At 37.4% G+C, this 22,346-nt stretch overlaps 1 protein-coding gene across 1 annotated transcript; it reads right to left on the reverse strand.

Annotated features, from left to right (window-relative positions):
• Positions 1–739: 739 nt before the first annotated feature.
• LOC149224823 (DNA-directed RNA polymerase subunit beta) lies at positions 740–17,379 on the reverse strand. The gene is made up of 2 exons (XM_089386295.1): positions 17,003–17,379; positions 740–1,106 (listed from the first exon to the last, which is right to left on the reverse strand). The coding sequence occupies exons 1-2, from the start codon at positions 17,251–17,253 to the stop codon at positions 971–973; spliced, it is 387 nt and encodes a 128-aa protein (XP_089242421.1). The 5' UTR covers positions 17,254–17,379; the 3' UTR covers positions 740–970.
• Between the last annotated feature and the right edge of the window lie 4,967 nt (positions 17,380–22,346).

The raw sequence follows: 22,346 nt of genomic DNA on the forward strand, positions 1-22,346 counted from the left end.
CTTCCAAAATATTTTAAAACAGTGCGTATTACCAAAAATATAAAATAATTCCAAAGTTATGGTTCGGGGACCTCCTATATAACAATGAAGAATTAAACCTATGCATAAACTATGCACCGAAGAAGAAAAGAACATGATGAACGGTAAACTCTGGTACAACCTAGTGTTTAAAAAAGACCAACTTGTAGGTTTGGTATTTCAAAATTTAGCAATAAAGAGCATGCGATGTCAACTAAGGTGTCTATTACATAAACTATGCACCAAAGAAGATAGGAACATGATGAAAGGTAAACTCTGGTACAACCTAGAGTTTAAAAAGATGAACTCGTAGGTTTGGTATTTCAAAATTCAGCAATAAAGATCATAGGGTGACAAATAAGGTGCAGTTAAAAATTAATTGTGTGCTAGTTGGAGCGATTATGCTTTGAGCTTAATTTAGGAGGTCTGGGGTTGATCCCCTAGGCTGGCTATCTCTATTGCATGTCTTACTTGATGTCCTTATCGATTGGGCACCGTAATTAGCACTGACAGGTTTGCATCAGATACCATCTGCAAAATGCAAAAAACTGCCTAAAAATTCCCCCATAAGGTTTTGCTTGGAAAAGTAGCTCAAGGGGATCCAGAAATGGTAGTATTAGGGACAAAATGAATAACAAAAAAAGTCATGGCAGGAAAATTGTGTCCATATTGCAGATTATGCCCTAGATGCATTTCAAAGATTGAACAGCCAATAATGAAATTATGTCAAGAAATGCTCCAGACAATTTCCATCTGCTTTCAACAACCCGAAAGAAACATTAGTCTTAAAAAGTTTATATGTCAGTGTGCATATTTAGGAATACCAGATGAATACTTATGCAACAAATTGTTCAAAGAGAAAGCATATAACAGATACACAGTTTACTCGATTGACAAATTGACAAATATAGCATTAAATTTTGTTTATAAAAATCTTGCTAGAAAAAAGGTATTAGACTTGATTCTTCTTGTAAGAGAGATATAAGATCATCCCAAGAGATAGAGGGACCACAAAGAATGTAGCAACCTGTAATACTTCTTCAATTTCTTTGGAAATGACCCCAATACGAGACCAGTCACCGCTGTATCTGAAATGAATGAGCCAAAACATTGCATGAATTCATATAATCAAAAAATTATTGTGACAATAAAATTGTGGAAATTTAAACCCTTGACTATTTAATCCATTAATATGTTATCCTCTCCCAGATTAAATCTGCATCTATAGAAATGAATCTACCTGAAATGTTTTAATATATCACAAACTAGAATTTCACATCTCCATACAAGCCTGCATGAACTGCAAGAAAATATACAGCAACCTGGAATTCCTTTAAAACTTTTTCCCCAAAAAGCCCCCTTATATTAAAAACATACAGTATGTACTATGAATCGTCTCAGCAAGAGACGTATTATACTTGGAAAATTAAGATTTCATCTCTCTCTGCAAATTTGGACCTTAGTAGAATATTAAATCTGCTTAGCAAAGACTACTATGGGCCTTCTGTCTTATATTGGATACTGGAGTACTAATGACAGCCTAGCACATAAGAAAGAAAGCACGAGCTGATCTGTAACCTACCAATTATGAACTCAAGATCACAGAATTCGAGTATTGCAAGTCATTTTAACTATGGAAAAGAAAAAAGTACAGCATATTAGAAAGGTTTTTGTTTGTAGGCATCCCCATAAAAGGGACTTCCCGATTCAACCCAAGATTATTTAATTTGAGAGTCGAATGACTATTTATTGCCTTATGTGCCTTTAAAAAATGGTCTAGATAACAATCAGCTTCTCCTTCAAATTATTGAGCAATTACAAATCCTAACACATCTCACCAGTGTATTCCATAATGTAGGCAAGTCACGCCTTAGTACTACAAACATCCTCGCAATACTCTAGTACACAACACATTATAATTAGCTTACACTCTGGAAGAAAGATGAGAAAGGACAGTTTTTCTGATTACACAAAGGACTTGCACAAGAACAAAGTAACTGCATTAAACATGTAAAACTAACTTCCACAATTTCTAACAGGTTGTGGCCTTAAACTAGGAAAGGCCTAATATGTACAAGTGAGACCTAATTATAACTGACATTCTTGAAGCAAATGAATATTCTAGTGATTACATTTCCTCTTCTCCAATAACTGGTAGTGACATATACATAATAAAATATGAAATTTACTAAAGCACAAACATTTGATACTGATGAAAAAATATAAGCATAAAATGCTAATGTCCTAGACTAAAGCACTTGCCATTTTCCTCCTTGGGCAGGAAGATGTCCCCAAATTCAGCTATAAATGAGAAAATTCTTGCTTCAAAGTGAATTATGAAAACTGATTGGCCTGGGAATAAGATGCCTTCCTCGCTTGCAAGGTAAGTAGTGAAATACATTTATCTAGTGGTGCGAGTCTTAGAGTTTAGAAGAGTTCCCTCTAGGAGTGAGGCTAAAACACTGGGATGGTATTAGTGGATATGCAATATGCACCTTCTCTTCTGAAAGTGGAGTCTCATAAAGCTTAAGATTGTTGATATTTCATATGTTCTAGATGCCAAAATGAGCTGATCTGTAAATTGCCATGGATATTCCACTAGACAGTTCATCACAATGAATCTGATAAAACTATCTTTAAAAATCCAAAATCTACACGATTAGGGTTTTATTTCTCTTTAAATTTCTATATCTATAGATTACTATTAATTGCGTATGCATGCAAATAACAAGTATGCAAAAAATAGAGGATAGTGAAATAAAAAATCACAAACCACGATTTGACACAAGATATGACCTAGGAAACCCTTTGGGGAGAAAACCCAGCTAGAAGGTGAGGTCGCTCTGCTCTCTTTCTCTGAATAGAAAATGGCTACGAGTACAAAGAAGTATAGTTTGTGGCCCATGGGCTACTACAATGCACAAATCCTCTCTGTGTGCTCTATCTCCTATCCCTCTTGGCTATTTTTGCTCATCTATGGAACAAATGCACTCGAAAGAATGGAACCCCTTTTCCTCCTAGTGGCCCGATTATAACACAACCCAATAGCCTACTAGTGGTTAGGTTTGACTACCTCAACTCTTAACTAGAGTTACAATATGGACTCTTCTAGAGTATTCTTCATCATAATCACGTGGCTAGCCCATTTTCCATGAATAATGAGGGCTGACGTGACATCCTCTCGAATTATGGTGGTGAAAATAGGAAGGTCAACTTCTGAGTGGCATAACTTTTGCATACAGACTCCAATTGATATGATTCTTGCGTCATTGGAAAGGTCTTTGTATGTAGAATATGTAAAAAAGTTGGGGCGCTACAGCGCCATTGTTTTACCCCCAAAAACCCTTGTTTGATGCCTCAAAATGCTTCTAGAAGATTTCATACCCCAATTTGCCAAACTAGGTCCCATTGGTAAAAATGGTCCTATGAGCTGATTCCTCCACTTTTTCCACTCTGAAAGCATAGAGATGGATGAAAAACAATATAATGATCCAATCCGGATCACACCTCCCCATTTTGGAAGCCTTTTGGTCCCAAAAGCTTCTACTAAATGAGGTGAGGAATTTCCTCCACCTTCTCTTGGGAGTACCATTTAGCTTTGCTCGGAAGTTGTCCTTTCAATCCAATCTGCCAAAGGTCATGCTGCCCCTGTCTCATAGTTCTGGACCTCTTCTGTAAAATTGTATCTTCTGTCAACTTTGTCTGAGCATCTAGTGACAAATCCTCCACAGAAGGTAGAACTTGTTCTCCTCCTAATCTAGCATGGAAGGTTCATAGAGTTTCAAATTCTCTACATTCACAACTGAGTAAATGGCATGTATGGTAGTACACTGAGTCAATAGGCATTATCACCCACCTTTTCCAGTATATCGAAGGGACCATACCGCAGAGCCTTGATTTGCTTACCAGGACCCTATAGCCTCTCCTTGTTCAACTGTAGCCATACTTTGCCTCCTATCTTGAACAATTTCTCTATTCTGTGTTGATTTTGCCTAGCCTTATATTTTTCTTGTGACTTCTACAATGTCTCTTGTACTTGTATATGGATATGTCTGATCTTCTCTACAATTTTTTCATCCCTCAAGGCATTCCCTATAAGATCCTCCCTCACTCCTACTTGCTTCCCATATGCAATATCCAAAGGTGAAGGCGGCAAATATCCAAAACAAGTTTCAAATGGGGACTTACCTGTAGAAGTGTGGACTGCTCTATTATAAGAGTGTTGTAAATATACCAACTTTTATTCCTGCATCTTTGATGCTTCTAATTATAACCCCTCAAAAGTTGCTCCAAAGTCCTGTTGACTACTATCTGCTCATCAGTATGTGGATCGAATGTTGTAGACCTCTTCAACTTCATGTCCATCTTCTCCCATAATGTAGTCCAAAATGCACTGAGAAATCTTATGTCCCTATCTGAAATGATGCTCGTTCGTATCCCAAAGTGCACCCAAACCTATCCAAAGAACAAGTTTGTTGCTTCTTGCTCGCTAATGATCTTTTTACAGGGCATCAAAACACACATCTTGTTGAACCTGTCAACTACCACGAACAGGTAGTCATGTCTCTTCCTAGTTGTTGGTAAACCTTCCACAAAATCCATGGAAATGCTTTCCCAAGGGTGAGTGGGTACAAGGGATGATATAGACCCTGTTTCTTGTTACTAGGCTTGCTGGTACAACAAAGCATGCATCCTCTTATGAACCTAGCTACCTGTTCTTGCATCTTGGGCCAATACACTGTTGGAAACACTGAGAGGGGGGGTGAATCAATATTTCTTTTCAATTGTTATTTTTACCAGTTAGATCACTTATATTTAGAACACAAAATGAACAATGAGAATAAATGCTTTTATTAATTTATTCTTTATAATAAATCAAGTACAATATATATAGGGCTCCAACCCTATATGAAGACACCGATCTTCAATCTCCCAGGCTCCAACCTGTATTTGCCAAGCACTGACTTGGACTTACAAGGCTCCAACCTTGTCAATTTTGAGGCACCAACCTCAAGGGCTCCAACCCTATATCTGGTTCAAGCTCTGACCTGGTTTCTTGAGGACTCTGATCCTCTAGGGCTCCAACCCACAGCTTCAATTCGTCAAGATAAGTTTAATAGTTCTTCAAGGCTCCCAATATCTTCTACAACTAGCCCTGACAATAATCTTCACCTTCAACAATGCCCTTGATCTCCAAAGCACTTAGCTCATCAATGACAACTTTGTCTTCTCAAAAGGTGTCTCCACAACTCTTCATGTTACCCAAACAAAACTTCTTCAAGGTCACCTCATGATGGCTTCAATGCATCATGGTCTTCAATGATCTCCACAAATCTTCAATATGTTGCTTCACAAAGTTCTCCAACTCTGCCCTATTATGTTCTCAAGAGAAGACTTCAATAAGCTCTATTTGTCCAATCCCAATAAATCAACACTTCGACCACGACAACTATGACAACTTCGACCACGACAGCTTCAACAACGGCAACTACGATAGCTTCGACCACGACAACTACGGCAGCTTCGACCACAGAAACTACAACAACTTCGTCCACGACAACTATGGCAGCTTCAACCACGGAAACTACGACAACTTCGACCACAGTAGCTTCAACCACGACAACTACGGCAGCTGCGACCATGAAAACTACGACAACTTCAACCACGGCAACTTCGACCACGACAACTACGGCAACTTCAACCACGGCAACTTCGGCCACGACAACTTCGGCCACGACAACTTCTCTGCTCTTAGCTCGAACTTGTGGGAGACTATTTAACCCAAGAATAATTCCACAAACTTGTCTTCCTTGCTTTTCTCGGTTGCGGTTGCTTCTCTACCTCTTGTATTGTCTTCATCGAAAAATCTGAGCTTTAATGGACAAATTTAGGTTTATATTTATAGTGAGTTTTCCATATTCTAAAGGGACAAGTCTCTTTTCCATGGGTTATGATCCTACTCAAGTCGGCTTGGACAGTTTGACAATTTTTGACATATGCTAATTTCAAAAATTGATTTCTCTTCAACAGTAAGGAATTAGGAGCCAAGTGAGTACTCATTGGAAAGCTTATGACCTCCTCTATAAACTGATATAGTATTCCCTTCAAGATATGACTTCTAATGATGAAAATTTAGTTTTTCTTTCATCATATGCATATTTTTTCATAACAACCCTATTAAAGAATTTTTTTTATGGAACTAGAGCATCAAGTGGATTAGAATTTTTTCACTATTTTGACATGCTAGTGCATGTGATCTTCATGCATTAGGATTGCATACAAGGACTAGGGCTTCTTTGACATATTCATACATCTAGGGTTACTAGATTAGGGCTTCATCACATGGGAATTATGAGCATCATTAAACAAGGCTAGGGTGCCTTTTCAATATGTCTGCATGGGCATCTTCAACAAGGTAACTTCTTTCTTAGGGCATCTCCAACAAAGCTTGGGCAATGCATATAAGGGCAAGTTATTGGCTTCCCATCATTAATGACCGACATGGCTAGCTTCAACAATGCAAACATGATATCATAATGACATCATTGCTAACGCTTCGTTATGGCAAATGCATCTAGAATTTCATTAATATACACATGCACCTAGGATCTAGTCAAGTAGTTAGGGTTTAGGTCTCCTAGGGTTTGCACATCTAGGGTTTGTTTCAACAATTCAACTATGATGCCATCAATGACAACTTTATTCAACATATACATACCTCTACAAGTTGGTCATTGTCTTCCCTACATCAAAGTGCCCTGCAACCTTGGAGGTGTGAACCTCTCTGGTCAGTTGCAGACGCTCACCTTTAGGAACACATAATTTATCCAGCTTGTAGAGTAACCCATCCTGGAGATGGTAGTCAACGGTGTTGTCACCATCATGCACATGACTCTGGTTCTGCAACTATTGAAACACCTCCTTGAAGTCCTCATCCTCCGAATATGCCTCTCTATATGCATCATGGGTGAATGGCTCCATGTGCATCAAAGTTCCCAAAGTTGTGATCTTTGATGTGGGTGGCCTTGAAAGCATGTCGGACAACTTGTTTGTCTTGCCCTTCTTATACTTGATCGCTAAATGAAATTATTGTAGAAACCCCATCCACTTGTAATGTCTGGTTTGTTGTAGCTTACTCTAGGCTTGTAGGTATTGTAGTTGTTGGTGATCTATGTGGATTACTGTCTCCCTTCCCATATGATAGTGCGTCCACTTCTTCACAACTTGCACCAGGGCATAGAGCTCCTCGTCGCAGGTAGGGTAGTTAACTATTTACCTGCTCCACTTCCCTCTTGGGTGGTAACCCTTTAGGCTCCTGGAACAAATCCCTATACTCTTGTAGCAACTCTTCCACTTGTTGTTTTTTTTCTTAGTACACCCCTCCAGAGATGCTTTGCCTCTTACAAACTCTTCTACAGATTGATTTTTCTCTTAAAAATAGTAAAACATACTTCTTGTTGGAACTGATCAATTTCTTGCCTTGGTTGACACTTACTAGTGAAATTTTTGACTTGCCTTTGTGTGCATTGATGGTAAACGATTTTCCATCCTTGACGAGCCGGTATTGATTGGCTCTTTGCATGAATATTGCATCTTGCATGTACATGTAGAGACTTCCAAACACCACTCTGCATACATCAAGGAGAACCAAATCTAGTTCTACTTCATCAATAAAATTAGCACCAATAGAAAATCTAATTTTGCACTGTTTTGTTACCTTTAACTTTGCATCCTTATTTACCCATCCCAGTGGATATGGACTCGGATGATCACGAACTTCTAATCCCAAATTGTTGACCAGCTCTACTACAATGAGATTTGTCTGCGATCCTGAGTCAAACAAAGCATCAATCTTTGCCTTCATGACCTGTATCTTTATGTGGAACAGTTTGGTCATTTCTTTCTCTTCCTATTGTTGAAGGCTACTCAGATTCTGTTAATTTTAGTTAACAATGGTATATTCTATGCTTAGCACAATTACTTCAATGTTACTTTAGCAACCCAATGACAATTTCCAATTTAGTTTTCCAATAGCAATCACATTAACCATAAATCACATTGAGAGTAGTTGTAGATAGAACATGAATAACAAAAATGCAGAAGACAAGCCAAGACAAGAGGACACCAAATTTGGCGAATGCCAGGGAAAAAAACCCTAATGTGGGGAAAAACAACGTTTTAAAATTCAGTCAAGCCGAATCAGAATCGGTTGAGCAGACCAAGCCGAACCCTTGCGGGGCAAGGTCGACACAAAAACCAGTTCATTGGTCGATCTGTTACTGAACCGGCCGACTCGGCCGAGTCCAACTTAAACCGGTCGAGCTAGTCAAACTCGGTCAGCGACTCATTTTGGAGGGAATGTGGACTCCAAACTCGCTTATTTTTTGGTTTTAGGTTTTCTGTTTGTCCATCTAACCTCTCCCAAGCCTATAAAAGCTACCCAACCCCCTCACATTTCCTCACAGCTATCTCATTGCATTTGTGTGAGAATTTGTGAGGAGTTTGTGAAGAGTTGTGGAGTTGGTTTTTGGAGCAGCAATGAGGAGTCTTGGGCAATCATTGGAGCAACAGTGAGGAGCTTCTTGGGCAGCCATTGGAGCAACATTGAGGAGTTGGTTTGTTGGAGCAGCATTGAGGAGGCTAGAGCCTAGAGGTATTTTTTTTTCACTTCTCAAATCTGCCTTTGCTTGTGTTTTTTTTTGCAAATCTGGAAATTGAAAAGAGTAATTTTTGTAAAAGAAATGAACATTGAAGAGTTGTTTTTTTCCTTTTCATTTTCAAATTTGTTTCCTTTCATTTCCAAGTCCAAATATCAGAAAATGGCTCCTAGAATGAAAGATGTTGCTTGGGCATATGCTGAGATGATTGATAATCAAATGCATTGCAAATTTTGTCATAGAAAAATTAAGGGAGGTGGAGGGGGCATTCATAGGTTGAAACAACACTTGGCTGGTATTAGAGGCCAAATTGCTCCATGTGCAGCACTAGCAAAACAAATTGGGGATATTAGGAAGGAGTTGATAGAAAAAATTGAGAAGTTTGAGGAAGAAAAAGCTAGGCAAAAAGAAATAGAGGCTGAAATTGGGAGGAAGAGGAGTATAAAACACATGATGGTTTCCAACCCCAATTTTGATTATGAGGGCTCTTCATCTATCCCTTGCACTAATGCATCCAACCCCTTTCGCTATGTTCCTCCCTCTTTGGAGTCTATTCAAGAAAAGGGTAAGGGTAAATGAAAAGGAGGGGTGATATCAAAAGTTATTTCACACTCTCCTCTCCCTCTAATAGTGCACATGGTCCTCAAGCTAATAGAGGTCAAATGCAACCCACTTTAGATGACCATTGGAAGAAAGAATTGAGAGAAACTGCTTGTGATTACATAGCTAGATGGTGGTATGATGTTGATATCCCCTTCAATGCTTCTCGTTCACCATATTATGAACCTATGTTTGATGCCATATTTGTTGTTGGAAAGGGCTTCAAAGGCCCTACTATGCATGAGTTAAGGGGATCTCTTTTGCAAAAAGAGGTTTTGTCCATTGATGAATATTTGAAAGATTTCAAAAGCTCATGGGAAAAAACAGTATGTACCATCATGTCAGATGGATGGACTACCATCATAAAATTTCTTATCTTTTGCCCACCGGGAACCATGTTTCTAAAATCAGTTGATGCATCTAATAGGGTGAAAGATGCACACTTGTTGTTTCAGCTTTTGGATGAGGTTGTTGAAGAGGTGGGGCTGGATAATGTTGTTCAAATCATCACAAATAATGCCTCTAACTATGTTCTTGTTGGTAAAATGTTAGAGGAAAAACACAAAACTATCTTTTGGACCCCATGTGCTGCACATTGCATAGACCTCATGCTTGAGGATATTGGTAAAATAGATTGGATCAAGAACATTGTAGAGCATGCCAAAAGCATAACAAAATATATCTACAATCACTCATGGATTTTGAACCTAATGAGGAAACACACAAGGGGCAGGGATAATATTAGGTCTGCCATCACTAGATTTGCAACTCATTTTTTGACATTGCAATCTATGCTTTCCCAACATAGAAACTTGCAAAGCGTGTTTTCCAGTGATAAATGGAATGAATGTCAATGGTCTCACAAACAAGATGGAAAAGATGTGAGAAACAACGTTAATGAAGAAATATTTTGGAAAAAGGTAGCAAAGATTGTGAAGGTTGTTGAGCCACTGGTTAAGCTGTTGCAGTTAGTGGATGGGGAAAGATTGGTTATGGGCTTCATTTATGAGGCTATGGATCAAGCAAAGAAGCAAATAAAGGCAACAAACAAGGATAGAGTGGCTAAGTAATGGCCCATTTGGGAAATCATTGATCAAAGATGGAATAATCAACTCCATCGCCCTATATATGCAGTTGGGTATTTTCTGAACCCAAGGTATCATTATAAAGCTCTAGAGGCAGAAGCTTTGAGTGGGGAGGTTAGATATGGATTGATTGACTGCATTGACTGCATGGTCCCTAAGGAGAGTGACTAGCTGGAGATACACCGACATATCACTTGTTTCAATAGAGCCACAGGTACCTTTGGCAAGAACCTAGCAAGGATTGCAAGGGAAGCAAATGAGCCAGGTAAACAAACAATTTCAATTTTCAAATTCTTATTTTGTTAAATTGTTTATAATTTGAAAGTTGGATTAAATTTGTTGAGCTAACTCATTACGCAACTATGTTTATTGCAGCACAATAGTGGGAGGCATCTGATAGCCATTGTCCTCAATTGCAGAAGTTTGCAATCCGTATTTTGAGTCAAACTTGCAGTGCCACTGGGTGTGAGTGCAATTGGTCTGTCTTCGAGAGGATTCACACGAAGAAGAGAAACCGTTTGGAACAAAAACAATTAAATGATCTAGTCTATGTCCAATACAACCTCAGGCTAAGACACAACCAATTGCTGAACAAAATACCTGATATAGATCCCATTGTGTTGGAAGATATTGATCCACTATCAGATTGGGTAGTGGAGAGTCATCCAACAGAGTTTGATTCTAATGAGGATAATGGTATTGATTTCGATTTACAATGGAGGCAGTAGTTGAACTGGAACATCATGTTTAGTTAAATGCAGATCCACTAGTACCACGCCCAGCCCCAAGTCCTCTAGTTGCAGGCACGTCCTCTACTCAACCACGACGCAAGCGCATAGCTCGTCTATCTCAGCATGCATCTGTTGTGCCTGCTAGTGCTACTACTTCTACAGTTGCATTTGGAGATGGTGATGAGGAGGAGCCATGGGTTTCCCTATCTGACTCAAATTCAAAGTCTGAGTCAGATGATGTTGGCTTATCTAGCAGTAGCCAGTAGTGACTAGTGATGTTTTACTTTTGTTTTAGAGGCCATTTAGAGCCTCCTTGGTTATGTGTTTTTGTTCTAACCTCTATATCATGTATGTATTAGACTGTGCACTGGGTGCCATTTTGATACAATGGATATATCCATGAGCCCACATTGATATAATGAATATATTCATGAGCCCACCTTGATCATATGTTGTCTTCTCTCTATATTCTAATGCTTTGTGTTTGGAAACATGAATGAATATATTTAAAATTATGTTTTTTCATAGAAAATAAATATTTAATGTATTTTTTACAATGACCGAGTCATTGAAATCAAACCGGCTAAGGCGATACCGAGTCAGAGTCGACCCTCAGCCGGTTCCAAACCCGAGTTGGAGTTTTAAAACATTGGGGAAAACCCTTTGATCAATTCTTCTTATTATTATATCAAATGTTCAGCAAAGAGAGATGGTACAAAAAGTCAAAGTTGACTTGCCAAATCAAAGTCAAAACAACCCTGTCAAATCTGCAATCAAATTCAACCCTAACCAGAAAGTCAAAGATGGTCAATGCAGCAACAAAACTTCCCCTTTGAAGCTCGGTCAAAAGCAGTCAAACTTGGCCTCTAGCAGTGGTCAAAGTCATCCCAAAACAGTCATAAAATATGTGGTCAAACTTAGTCAACCCTACAATCAATGCAAATCAAACAACCCAAAAAATCTCAGTTTATGTGCCAATCAATGCAGCCTGCTCAAACAGTGTCAATCCCTCCAAAATCGCAAACAAACTTGGTCAAACATTCAGGTCAATGCTGGTCAAACTTCAGTCAACTCCTTAAAATTTCAGCCCTATACTTATGTCTGAAATTCGTCCTTCTAGCCACACATGTGAGAGAAAGAGAATGCCCAATAGCTATACGAACCAATGAGAGGAGAGAGAAGAATGTGTGAGTGATGATGATGCCAAATGAGGTGAGAGGTCACTTGTATTTATACAAGTCCTTGAGGTTGAAGTGACATGTCTCTTGGGCTTCATGAGCCAACATGATGATGTGGTCGACCTAAACAATTTACACATGTGTGGGCAAAAATTCAAAAACACACTTCTGCTTATCCAAATTAGATGATCTTTAGATCAATTTTGGTCCTCTCGAAAAAAGTAATTCAATGCAATCATCATCTCCATCAAATGAGTTTTCCAAAGTGGAACTTGGCGCTAGTTTCCAATTTTAACAAATTCACCTCCTTCTGCACTAACGTATAGACAATCTTCTCATCCACTTCTGAGGTGCTTTCAACTTGGTTGCTCAAATCGGTGGCCATCAGATTCTTCTTCTTATTGTCTTTCTTTTTTTCTTCGAGTTAAGCTCTGGATGCAACTTCCAACACTTTTCCTTCATATGGTCATCAATGTTGCAGTGGTTGTCGGGATCTTTGCACTGGTGTGTTGTGGTTGTTGCCTTTTTATCTTTTCTCCCTTTCCACTTCTTCTTCCTCTCCTTAGAAGTGTCTTGTTGCTCCTTCTACTTGGATCCACTTGATTGCCCTTTCTTCAGGATTATGTTCTCCAGGTACTGTGTCTGTACCAATGTTGCAGTAATTGTTATTTGGATAATATCAGCGAGGGAAAAAATTGGGAAAAAATCGGAAAAAAAAAAAATCGTAAAATACAAAAATATTCAATTTTTTTCATTTTTTTTTAATATCTAAAGCATCTACAACATAAAATAAATACATTGACACATAAATATGATAAAAGAACTAATATATAAGATGTGTAATATCATTTCTAGTGCTACATCACACATAACAGTGAATCATGTCCTAAATAGTCAGTCCTGACTCCTGAGTCCCAACTCAGCCTCAAAATATCAACAAAAAATATAATAATGTATCTCATATCATGAGTCATAATGTCATATACAATGAAATGAACAAAATAACTAATACCATTGATTTCCTCTGCCCTTCCTCTGCCCCTCTTGTGAGAAAATGCAATAGCTTTCCCTCTAGATGTAGATGCCGGTGGAGTTGGCAGTGGACTCTGATGTGCTCTAGAAGCTGAAGAACTAGGAGCTACAGGAGGTAGACCACATCCTCTACTAGTGACAGGGGTAGCCTAGGTAGGTTGTGCCACCTCCTCCTCCTCATCAAAAAATCGGCAAAATTAAATTAAAAAAAAAATAATAATAATAATTCAAGATTTTTTCCCAAAAAATCGCGATTAAAAAAAAAAAAATTCACATAATAATCGGGCGATAATATCGCCATTTTCAAAAAACCATGATTTTTCAATATTATCACGATTTTCACAACACTGGTTTGTACTCAAGCCTCGGCCACCGATCTAGCCCTGAACAACATCACTTGCTTTCACAGATGGTTGTATATACCCCCAAAATACTTGAGGAGTACATCTAGGTTTTTTGGGGAGATACCCAACATTATGGCCATCTTTCTGAACTCTGTAGTGTATTCTTGTACACTTTGCCCTTACTTTTGCCTGAAGTAGTGCAACCAAATCCACTAGTCTTCTACATACCCAATAGGGTAAAACTGCGACTTTATGAGGGCTTTGAAGTCCTCCCACTTAGTCACTGGAGGATCTCCCTCTAACCTTAGGGTCACTATGTGGCTTTCCCACCAAGTGAGGGCATGGCCCTTTAATTTCAACCGCACAAATGAAATCTTTTGTTCTTCCTCAACATGATGGACACTAAAATAAACTTCTAATTGTTGCAACTAGTGATTTAGCTTTAGAGCGTCAATCTCATCTTGGTACGGCTTGATATTGACCTTCACTTCCATTTGAACAGGGACTATGAATGATTCACGACACTTGAACTGGATTGATCCTTTTTGAGTCCTTTCTTTGGTCAGTTTTCTGTTTCTTCCTGATCTCTTGATCTCCCCTCTGATCTGTCCTTTGCATTAGAACCCCCATCTTCTCCACATATCCCGAGCTTATTACTCAAGGTTGACATAAAGAGATTCATATTACGGCTTATATCTGCAACTTCTGCTTCCAACTGCAAAAACCTCTCTTCTATAGGATCACGAGGGTCATTCATAGATTTGTCAGCAATGATTAGGGTTTTACGACTTTTAGCCTAGCAGATCTAGATCCCCTACAAATCTTCACAATATACCCAAAGAATCCTACTCTAATACCAATATGATCCATAAACTGCCATGGATATTCCACTAGACAATTCGTCACAACAAATATGATAAAACTATATTTAAAAATCCGAATTCTACACAATTAGGGTTTTATTTCTCTATAGATTTCTGGATTTGTAAATTACTATTAATTGTGTATGCATGCAAATTAAAATTATGCAGAAAATAGAAAACAATGAAATAAAAACTCACAAACCACAATTTGATACAAGATACGACCTGGGAAACCGTTTAAGGAGAAAACCCAGCTAGAAGGTAAGGTCACTCTACTCTCTTTCTTTGAATATAAAATGGATGCAAGTACAAAGAAGTATGGTTTCTGGCTAGTGGGCTACTACAATGCGCACAAATCCTCTGTGTGTGTTCTATCTCCTATCCCTCTCAATTATTTTTGCTCATCTATGGAAAAAATGCACTCGACCCCTTTTCCTCCTAGTGGCCCGGTTATAACACAACCCGATAGCCTACTAGTGGTTAGATTTGACTACCTCAACTCTTAACAAGAGATAGAATATGGACTCTTATAGAGTCTTATTCATTATAATCACATGGCTAGCCTCTTTTCCATGAATAATGGGGGCTAGCGTGACATCCTTTTGAATTATGGTGGTGAAAATAGGAAGGTCAACTTCTGAGTGGCATAACTTTTGCATACGGACTCTGATTGACATGATTCTTGTGTCGTTGAAAAGGTCTTTGTGTGTAGAATATGAAAAAAAAGGTGTTGTGCAAAAGTTGCAAATTTTTACCTCCAAAAAACGTCATTTGATGCCTCAAAATGCTCCCAAATGATTTTAGACCCCAATTTGCCAAACTGGATCTCGTGGGTGTAAATAGTCATGAGCTTATTCCTCTACTTTTTCCACTCTAAAAGCATCAAGATGGATGACAAACAACATAATGATCCAATCTGGATCATGAACCAATAAATTGAGGCAGCAACATGGACTCCGAGATGAGCAGATTAGTCAAGGTAGAAAGAATTTGGTCCAATAACTTGCAGAATCTTTAATGTCCATATTGAATGTGAATGCGTTTGAGCTTGTAGCATTTTTGGTTTTATAATCTTTGTCTGTGAAAATGTAGTTGGACTTTTGACACTAAGCTAGGAAAGATTTGGACCCTAAATTTATCGTACGAAACCTTTCCTTGATATTTCTACTTATGCTTTGTTGCTGGCAATGGAAGAATTGATGGAAGTCATGGGATGCAACTCTCTGAAAAGCGTAAACAAACTTCAAAAGGCCAATGGTTTGTGGATACATCATTTGCTCTATTATAGCTGTGTTGAACAATTTGGAGATATCACACTGCAGGTTTGTTTGATGATAAATAAAAAGTGGGTTCACCAGGGTCTTCTTCACCATTTTTGTTTGGCTATCAGACTAAGGGTGAAAAGAAGTGGAAAGCTTTAACTGACAACCAAACACCTTCCACAGGGATCACCCAAAATAGTGATATAAATAATGACTAAAAAGCCGTAGTCTGTCAAAACGTTTAGGAAGATTGATTTTATAACATTTGAAGGCATTCATAGATTTGCTGCAATGAAAGAAGATTAACATTTTGCAAAATCAACAAACTACTACAGAAGTACAATCATGTTTGCTCTGAGTCGCTGGCAAGCTACAAATGAAGTCCATAGAGATGAATTTCCATGAATTTGATAGCAGATGATATAAGACAAACTTCTAATTGCAGGACTTAGACTAGGTTACGAACATCTGTAGATGTAATCTTCCATATTCTTGCAAGTAGTTGACCAGTGTAAATACCTTTGGAAATGCATTCACGAATAGATACTTTTCCAATCCTCATAGTTGTTGAATCTCGAATTCAATGCGATTGTAAGAGTTTGCCCAAGGACTAGTTGAATAGATCACCAACATTGTTTTTGACGCCATTCTTATTTTGATCACTCAATGGAACTGCTGTAATTAAGCCCGCTTCATGTGGCGATGGTCCCAATGTTTCAATTGTGAATTCAGAAACTGGGAAAATCGGTCTTTAATGCAGTTCATATTTTCCTTGCCAATAAGGAACTGTTACTAGTGCTCAAATGCATGAAGCTGTGCATAAAAAGCTGTGACAGAAATACTATAATTTAACTTGCCTTAGCAAAATTGATCTCAGCAACAAGCTACTGGGTGTCCTCCTTGCTCTAAATCCCTTGCAAATTAAAATGCATCAATCACAACATTGAAAGATGGGCATACATCAGGAAGAGTGAGTAGAATTGTGGAAAGCCAAAGGGATTTTGAGTCTTTAAGAGGTCCCTTTAAACTGAGGTTTTGACCTTAAAAACTCATTAAAATGGATAGACAAACCTAACAAGAATCAGAGGAAAATGTTCAGAAAATAACTCTATTTGCCGTTAACAATAACAGATGCGAAAATCAACACTGAAATTATCATAAATTTCGTTAAAAAAATTCAATTCAAAAACTTCAAAAAAAAAAAAACAAAAACAGAAGAAAACACTACATACCCCGCATCAATAAAACCCAATGTGAACAGCCCAATTGCAGCCTGAACGAGCAATCTTTTTGGAAAAGGTTTTGACTCGTTCAATCCATTTGGTTGGCGCTCTGCCCGTGTTATCATTCCTTTACTCGGCTTCCTACTATTTCCCTGAAAGCTACTGGAATTTATCAGATTACTATGGAACACAACAAAACATGGCTTTAATCCTGGTGAAGGCGGCTTGGTTACACAAGGAGGAGAAGCTAACATTATCATCTTTATTTCAATCAATTCAAATGTACTGTTTTTGGGGCACTCGATCCTAAAGTGATTCTAGAATCGAGATTGTTGGTCGAGAATACACGTTGTGAACATTAAAAAGGGAGTGAATTTTAGATATTTTGTGAGTAGAGATTTAGTGTCCACCTTAAATGTTGGGTAGATATGGTTTATTGAGTGAGAATATATATATATATAAAATTAGAATACAGTTTATTTTAAAAAATATATATTATTGGTAAAATATTTTTGGATTAAATTTATTTTAATTATTAATAATTATTATTTGAATGGTATGGATTTAACTTTCATTAAATATTTTATAATATTTTTAATAATAATCATAAAAGTTGAAATTGATCTCAAAATTAGTTACATACTTTTAGGTTTTTAGTTAAATTAGTTAATTAAAAAAATGTCATATGTACCTGAGTTATGGTTTTTAAACATTTGTTATTAGTAAGTTGTCATATTGTAATAAAAATTATTTACAACTTAAAAATCTTTGAGGTAAAATGAGTAAATTTCCATAGTTAAAAATCTTGTTATATATATTTTTAAATGTATATATGTTTACATCATATATTAGTTATTTATATAATTAATAATAATAATTGAAAACTAGTATAGATCCATCTTAACCATGGATCTAACAATCTTCGAGCGATCAAATTTCTTAACCAAGAACCTAACAAGCTTCTAAAGCGATCAAATATCTTGATGTGCAAACCTCTTTTAGAATGCAAAACAAAAAACAAAAAAATGTAGAAGATTTCTGAATGGAACTGTGCATAGGATTACTATCCTGTCCAACGTTTCGGTGGACCCTCCACCCATCATCAGCGACCAGAGAAAATTGAATGATAACATGTCAGTGTTGGTTAGCCTTAAATAGAAAAGAAATGAATTAACCGTTAGGGAAAAACAATGAAATTATTCAAAAATAGTCATTAAGGGTGAAGTCAAAAAGGGGGAATAAGAAGAAAATTAATTAATAATAATATTTTTTAATTTAAAATATATATATATATATATAATTAATTAATTAATAATAAAAGATTTTTAATTTAAAGATTTACATAATTATGTTTAAATCAAAGTGAAAAGAAATTATATAGATTTAAAAGTCGACAAAAAATAATAATAATAATGATAAACTTATAGATCTTAAGAAAAAAATAAAAAATAAAAATAAAATAATTAATTTCCAAATTAATTATGAGAATATCCCTGATGGGGGTGACGGACTTCGAGACGTGTTCGACGTGTGTGCAATGAATGTTAACATAAGGAAAATGGAAAGGAGTATAGATCGTCAGTCCTCCGATTTTGTAAGGTGTAAGGTGAGGGGATCAGTGCAGCGTGCGAGCCTTCATTCATCCTCTGCAGGAATGTGTGCTAGTAAGGTAAGTTGGTTAATGACGAATGTCGGGGTTATGGAATGTTATATTGCGTTGATAATGTGGAGGCTGACAGTTTTTTGTTTGAGCAGTGTTAGTCTATCTGGGTTCTTCGGCCTTCGGGTAGTCAGGGAGTGGTGGAGAAAAGGACGTTGTCGCTTCCTCCACTGTGAAAGGTCAGCAAAAGCTTTAAGTTTCGTTGCCTGTGCCTGGTTACTCTCTTCTGTCAGCTGATTGAGGGAAATTTGCATGGTAAGATGGTCGGTCTTAGTCCCTACCTATGTTTCTTGATAACTTTTTCCCTGAGTGTTTTCAGTGTTTGGGATGGTGCTTGGGTCTTTTGTCTGTTGGAAATCTTCTGGTTTTTTCTCTTTCTGAGGTCTTACCCTGGAATTTTGAGACGCATGACTGGGTGAGCAGCAATTGGTCTCAAAGGTTATAGGAAGGCCTGGTGGAGTTCAGTTCGGCTCCTAATTGGATTAGGTGTGTCTCTTGTATGTTTGTGTTCTAGCATCAAGTCCTTTTACCTGCACCTTCGTTCCCAGGTGCTTCCCCCCTTAGTGGCATGGAAGAGCCATCAGTTTGGTTGGCATGGTTCCTATTTGTGGGTGTCCTCGCATCCCTCCTAGCGGGTGTGTGGTGGTTGTCAGTTCTGGGGGGAAGGGTTATGTTGGATAATTTGGGGTGGGTGTTAGGCGTGCTTTAGTTCATGGCTTGTCAGGAGGTTTTGCAAAACGTTGTCAGTCTTGTCTTGGGGGTGTCTTCTTTGGCATTTGTTATGCAACCTATGTCGCGTAATTCTCATTCGCAACCCATGTAGAGGGGAGCTCTGCCCAGTCAGGGGGTACCAATTTCGAGCAGAAGATGGTGTTGGGGGTAGGGTTGTGGAGAGACCTAAGCGGGGTGGGGTTGTGGAGAGACTAAGTTAGTTAATTAACTAATTTGTTTACTTAATTAACTAACTTGTTTAATTAATGGTATTAAGGGGTTTGAAGGTAGCAAAAACTTTGTTCTTTTTTAGGATATGAGAAATCTTATCGGTGGTCCCTTGTATAAAAGAAAGTTGAACATTAAAGATTGTATCGTCACGAGAAGGTTTAATCCTTGATTCTTTACTAGCCCTTAGAAAAGCTTTGAGGCCTTGTTGCATGCTATAGCCATTATTTTCACAAAGTTTCAGAAGATGAGATTTTTCCTCTTCTAAGTGATTATCATCAGAAATTCTTAGAGCACGGGTCGCAAGGGTGTTGAGAACCCCGAGTTTTTGTGCTGGAAAATGATGAGAACTAGCATGAAGATATTGTTCAGTGTGCGTTTTCTTGCAAAAAACCCGGTGAGAGACAGTACCATCATCCATTCTAGAGAGGAGAATATCAAGAAAAGGGAGACATCCATCTACTTCGATTTCCATCGTGAATTTGATGGAGTCAAATTGGGAATTAAGATGGTTGAGAAACAGATTTAATTTTTCACGATCATGGGGCCACACGATATTAGTATCGTCAACAAACCTCTTCCATTGCTTGGGGCGGAGTGGAGCAGAGGCTAAAGCTTTGCTCTCAAAATATTCCATGAATAAGTTGGAAACTATAGGGGAAAGAGGAGAACCCATCGCAACCCCACAAGTCTGTTCATAGAACTCACCCTAGAAGCTAAAAAATGTAGAGGTAAGGCATAGACCAACCAATTTGGTTGTGTTCTCATCAGTAACACGATTAATGACATCGATGGCTTCTTGAATAGGGATATTAGTATAAAGGGAAACAACGTCAAAGCTTACTAACAGATCCCCAAGCTCTAGCCTTATATCTTTCAACTCTTTAACAAAGGAAGCAGAGTCTTTAACAAAGGAATTGGTGCGACCAACAAGAGGTTTGAGTTTTTGAGCTAGGAATTTAGCAAGAAGATAAGTGGGCCCACCTATTGTGTTAACAATAGGTCTCAGGGGGATCCCATCTTTATGAATCTTCAAAAGGCCATAAATTCTGGGGGTGAGAGGGTTGCTTTCAATAAGCTTTTTGCTGAGATGATTAAGAGCATTATTAGATTTTATGGCAAAAGCAACTTCTTTAGAAACTTTTTTAATAGGATTCTTATTAAGCTTAATGTAACTACCACTGTTATAGAGATGGTCATTCATTTTGTTAACATAATCGACTTTATCTAAAATAACAACAGCCCCACCTTTATCCACTCTTAGGATAACAATGTCAGGGTTATCCCTTAGGGATTTTAGGGCAAGAAACTCATTTTTGTTAATGTTGCTTTTAGGAGGCTTTGCCTTCCTAAGCACAATAGCACAGTCTTGCCTAATAAGCTCCTTAACATTGTCAGGAAGGTCTCTAATTCCATATTCAATGTTACAAATAATGTCCTCAAATGGAATCTTTTTAGGAGCAAGGGCGAAATTGAGCCCTTTATTCAAGAGGCGAAAAACAAATAGATCCAAAATTACACTAAAAAAGTTAATAACATTTTTAAAAATGCTCTGTAAAGAATTATTATTATTATTATTAAAAAGAGTATTATTATAAGAGTTACAAACTTTGCTTCTAGTATTATTCTCATTCAAATTCTTTTTATTAGTGAAATTACTTTTATGAATATTATTTCCAATATTATAATGGTCATTTATGATATCATTTCTTTTAAAATAAAACTTATTATTCTCATTATCAAGAATGTCTTTAATAAATGAATTTTGAATCATTTTAATATTATCACCCTAATGAATGTGTTTAATATTTAAATTTTGAATCATTTTAATATTATCACCATAATGAATGTCTTTAATATTTAAATTTTGAATCATTTTAATGTCATCATCAAAACTTTTTTTCTCCCTATTTAAGTTTTGAATATCATTAACATCAAAGTTGTTATGTGAATTATTTACGTTGAAATTAGAGTTATTAATGGGGAATGAGAAACGACTTCAAGGAATGGTTGAATAGGAATGGGAGATACGGACGAGGAAGGATGGGTGAATGGGAGTGAAGACGGTCAAATAGGAGAGACGTCAATGGAAGCGTTGACTGGAAAATGGGAAGAGGAAGAAATGATGAGGGGTTTGTAGGAAATATCTGACATAGAGTTTTTATTTTATTTTTTTAGGCACAAGGTGAATTGGTAACTGTCAGACCTAATCTAAGGAAGACTGAGGATCAATTCTGGTAGCTGCCACTATAACACTAAGAGTACATCTAACAATCTGCAAGCAGATATACTAATTTCTTATGATTTTGGCAAGAGCCGAGACTCATAGATAAGGGAGTCTACTCCTTGAGCTGCACACCATAGCAGGGTAATATACTCAATTGATTTGACCCCTGACAGACAACCAGGTTTCAATAAGATAGGGGAAGGGGTGAAATTAGCAGATAAAGTCATTGAGGAATAATCGTCAACAGATTGAGAGATGCCATTCTCATGAAGCGTGAACACTCCGATAAATGATATCTCTTCCCTGTTGACAGATTCTCGAGGGCGAATTTCTGATCTCCCGCCAGAAGAATAAGAATTAAAGGATTCACATCCATGATGTTGATTACAATTAAAACTCCCAGCAGATGACCTCACAACTGATTACAATATTTTGAAATTTTTCTTGAACACTTAGATTGTGTAGACTACATAGGTTAAATTTTGCAATTACAACAAATCTTTACTAAATTGGGTACTTAAAAAAAA

This window comes from Pinus tabuliformis, chromosome Q, assembly GCF_031772625.1.
Source record: "Pinus tabuliformis cultivar Carrire ecotype Pingquan chromosome Q, CPIR1, whole genome shotgun sequence".
Lineage (NCBI taxonomy): Eukaryota > Viridiplantae > Streptophyta > Pinopsida > Pinales > Pinaceae > Pinus > Pinus tabuliformis.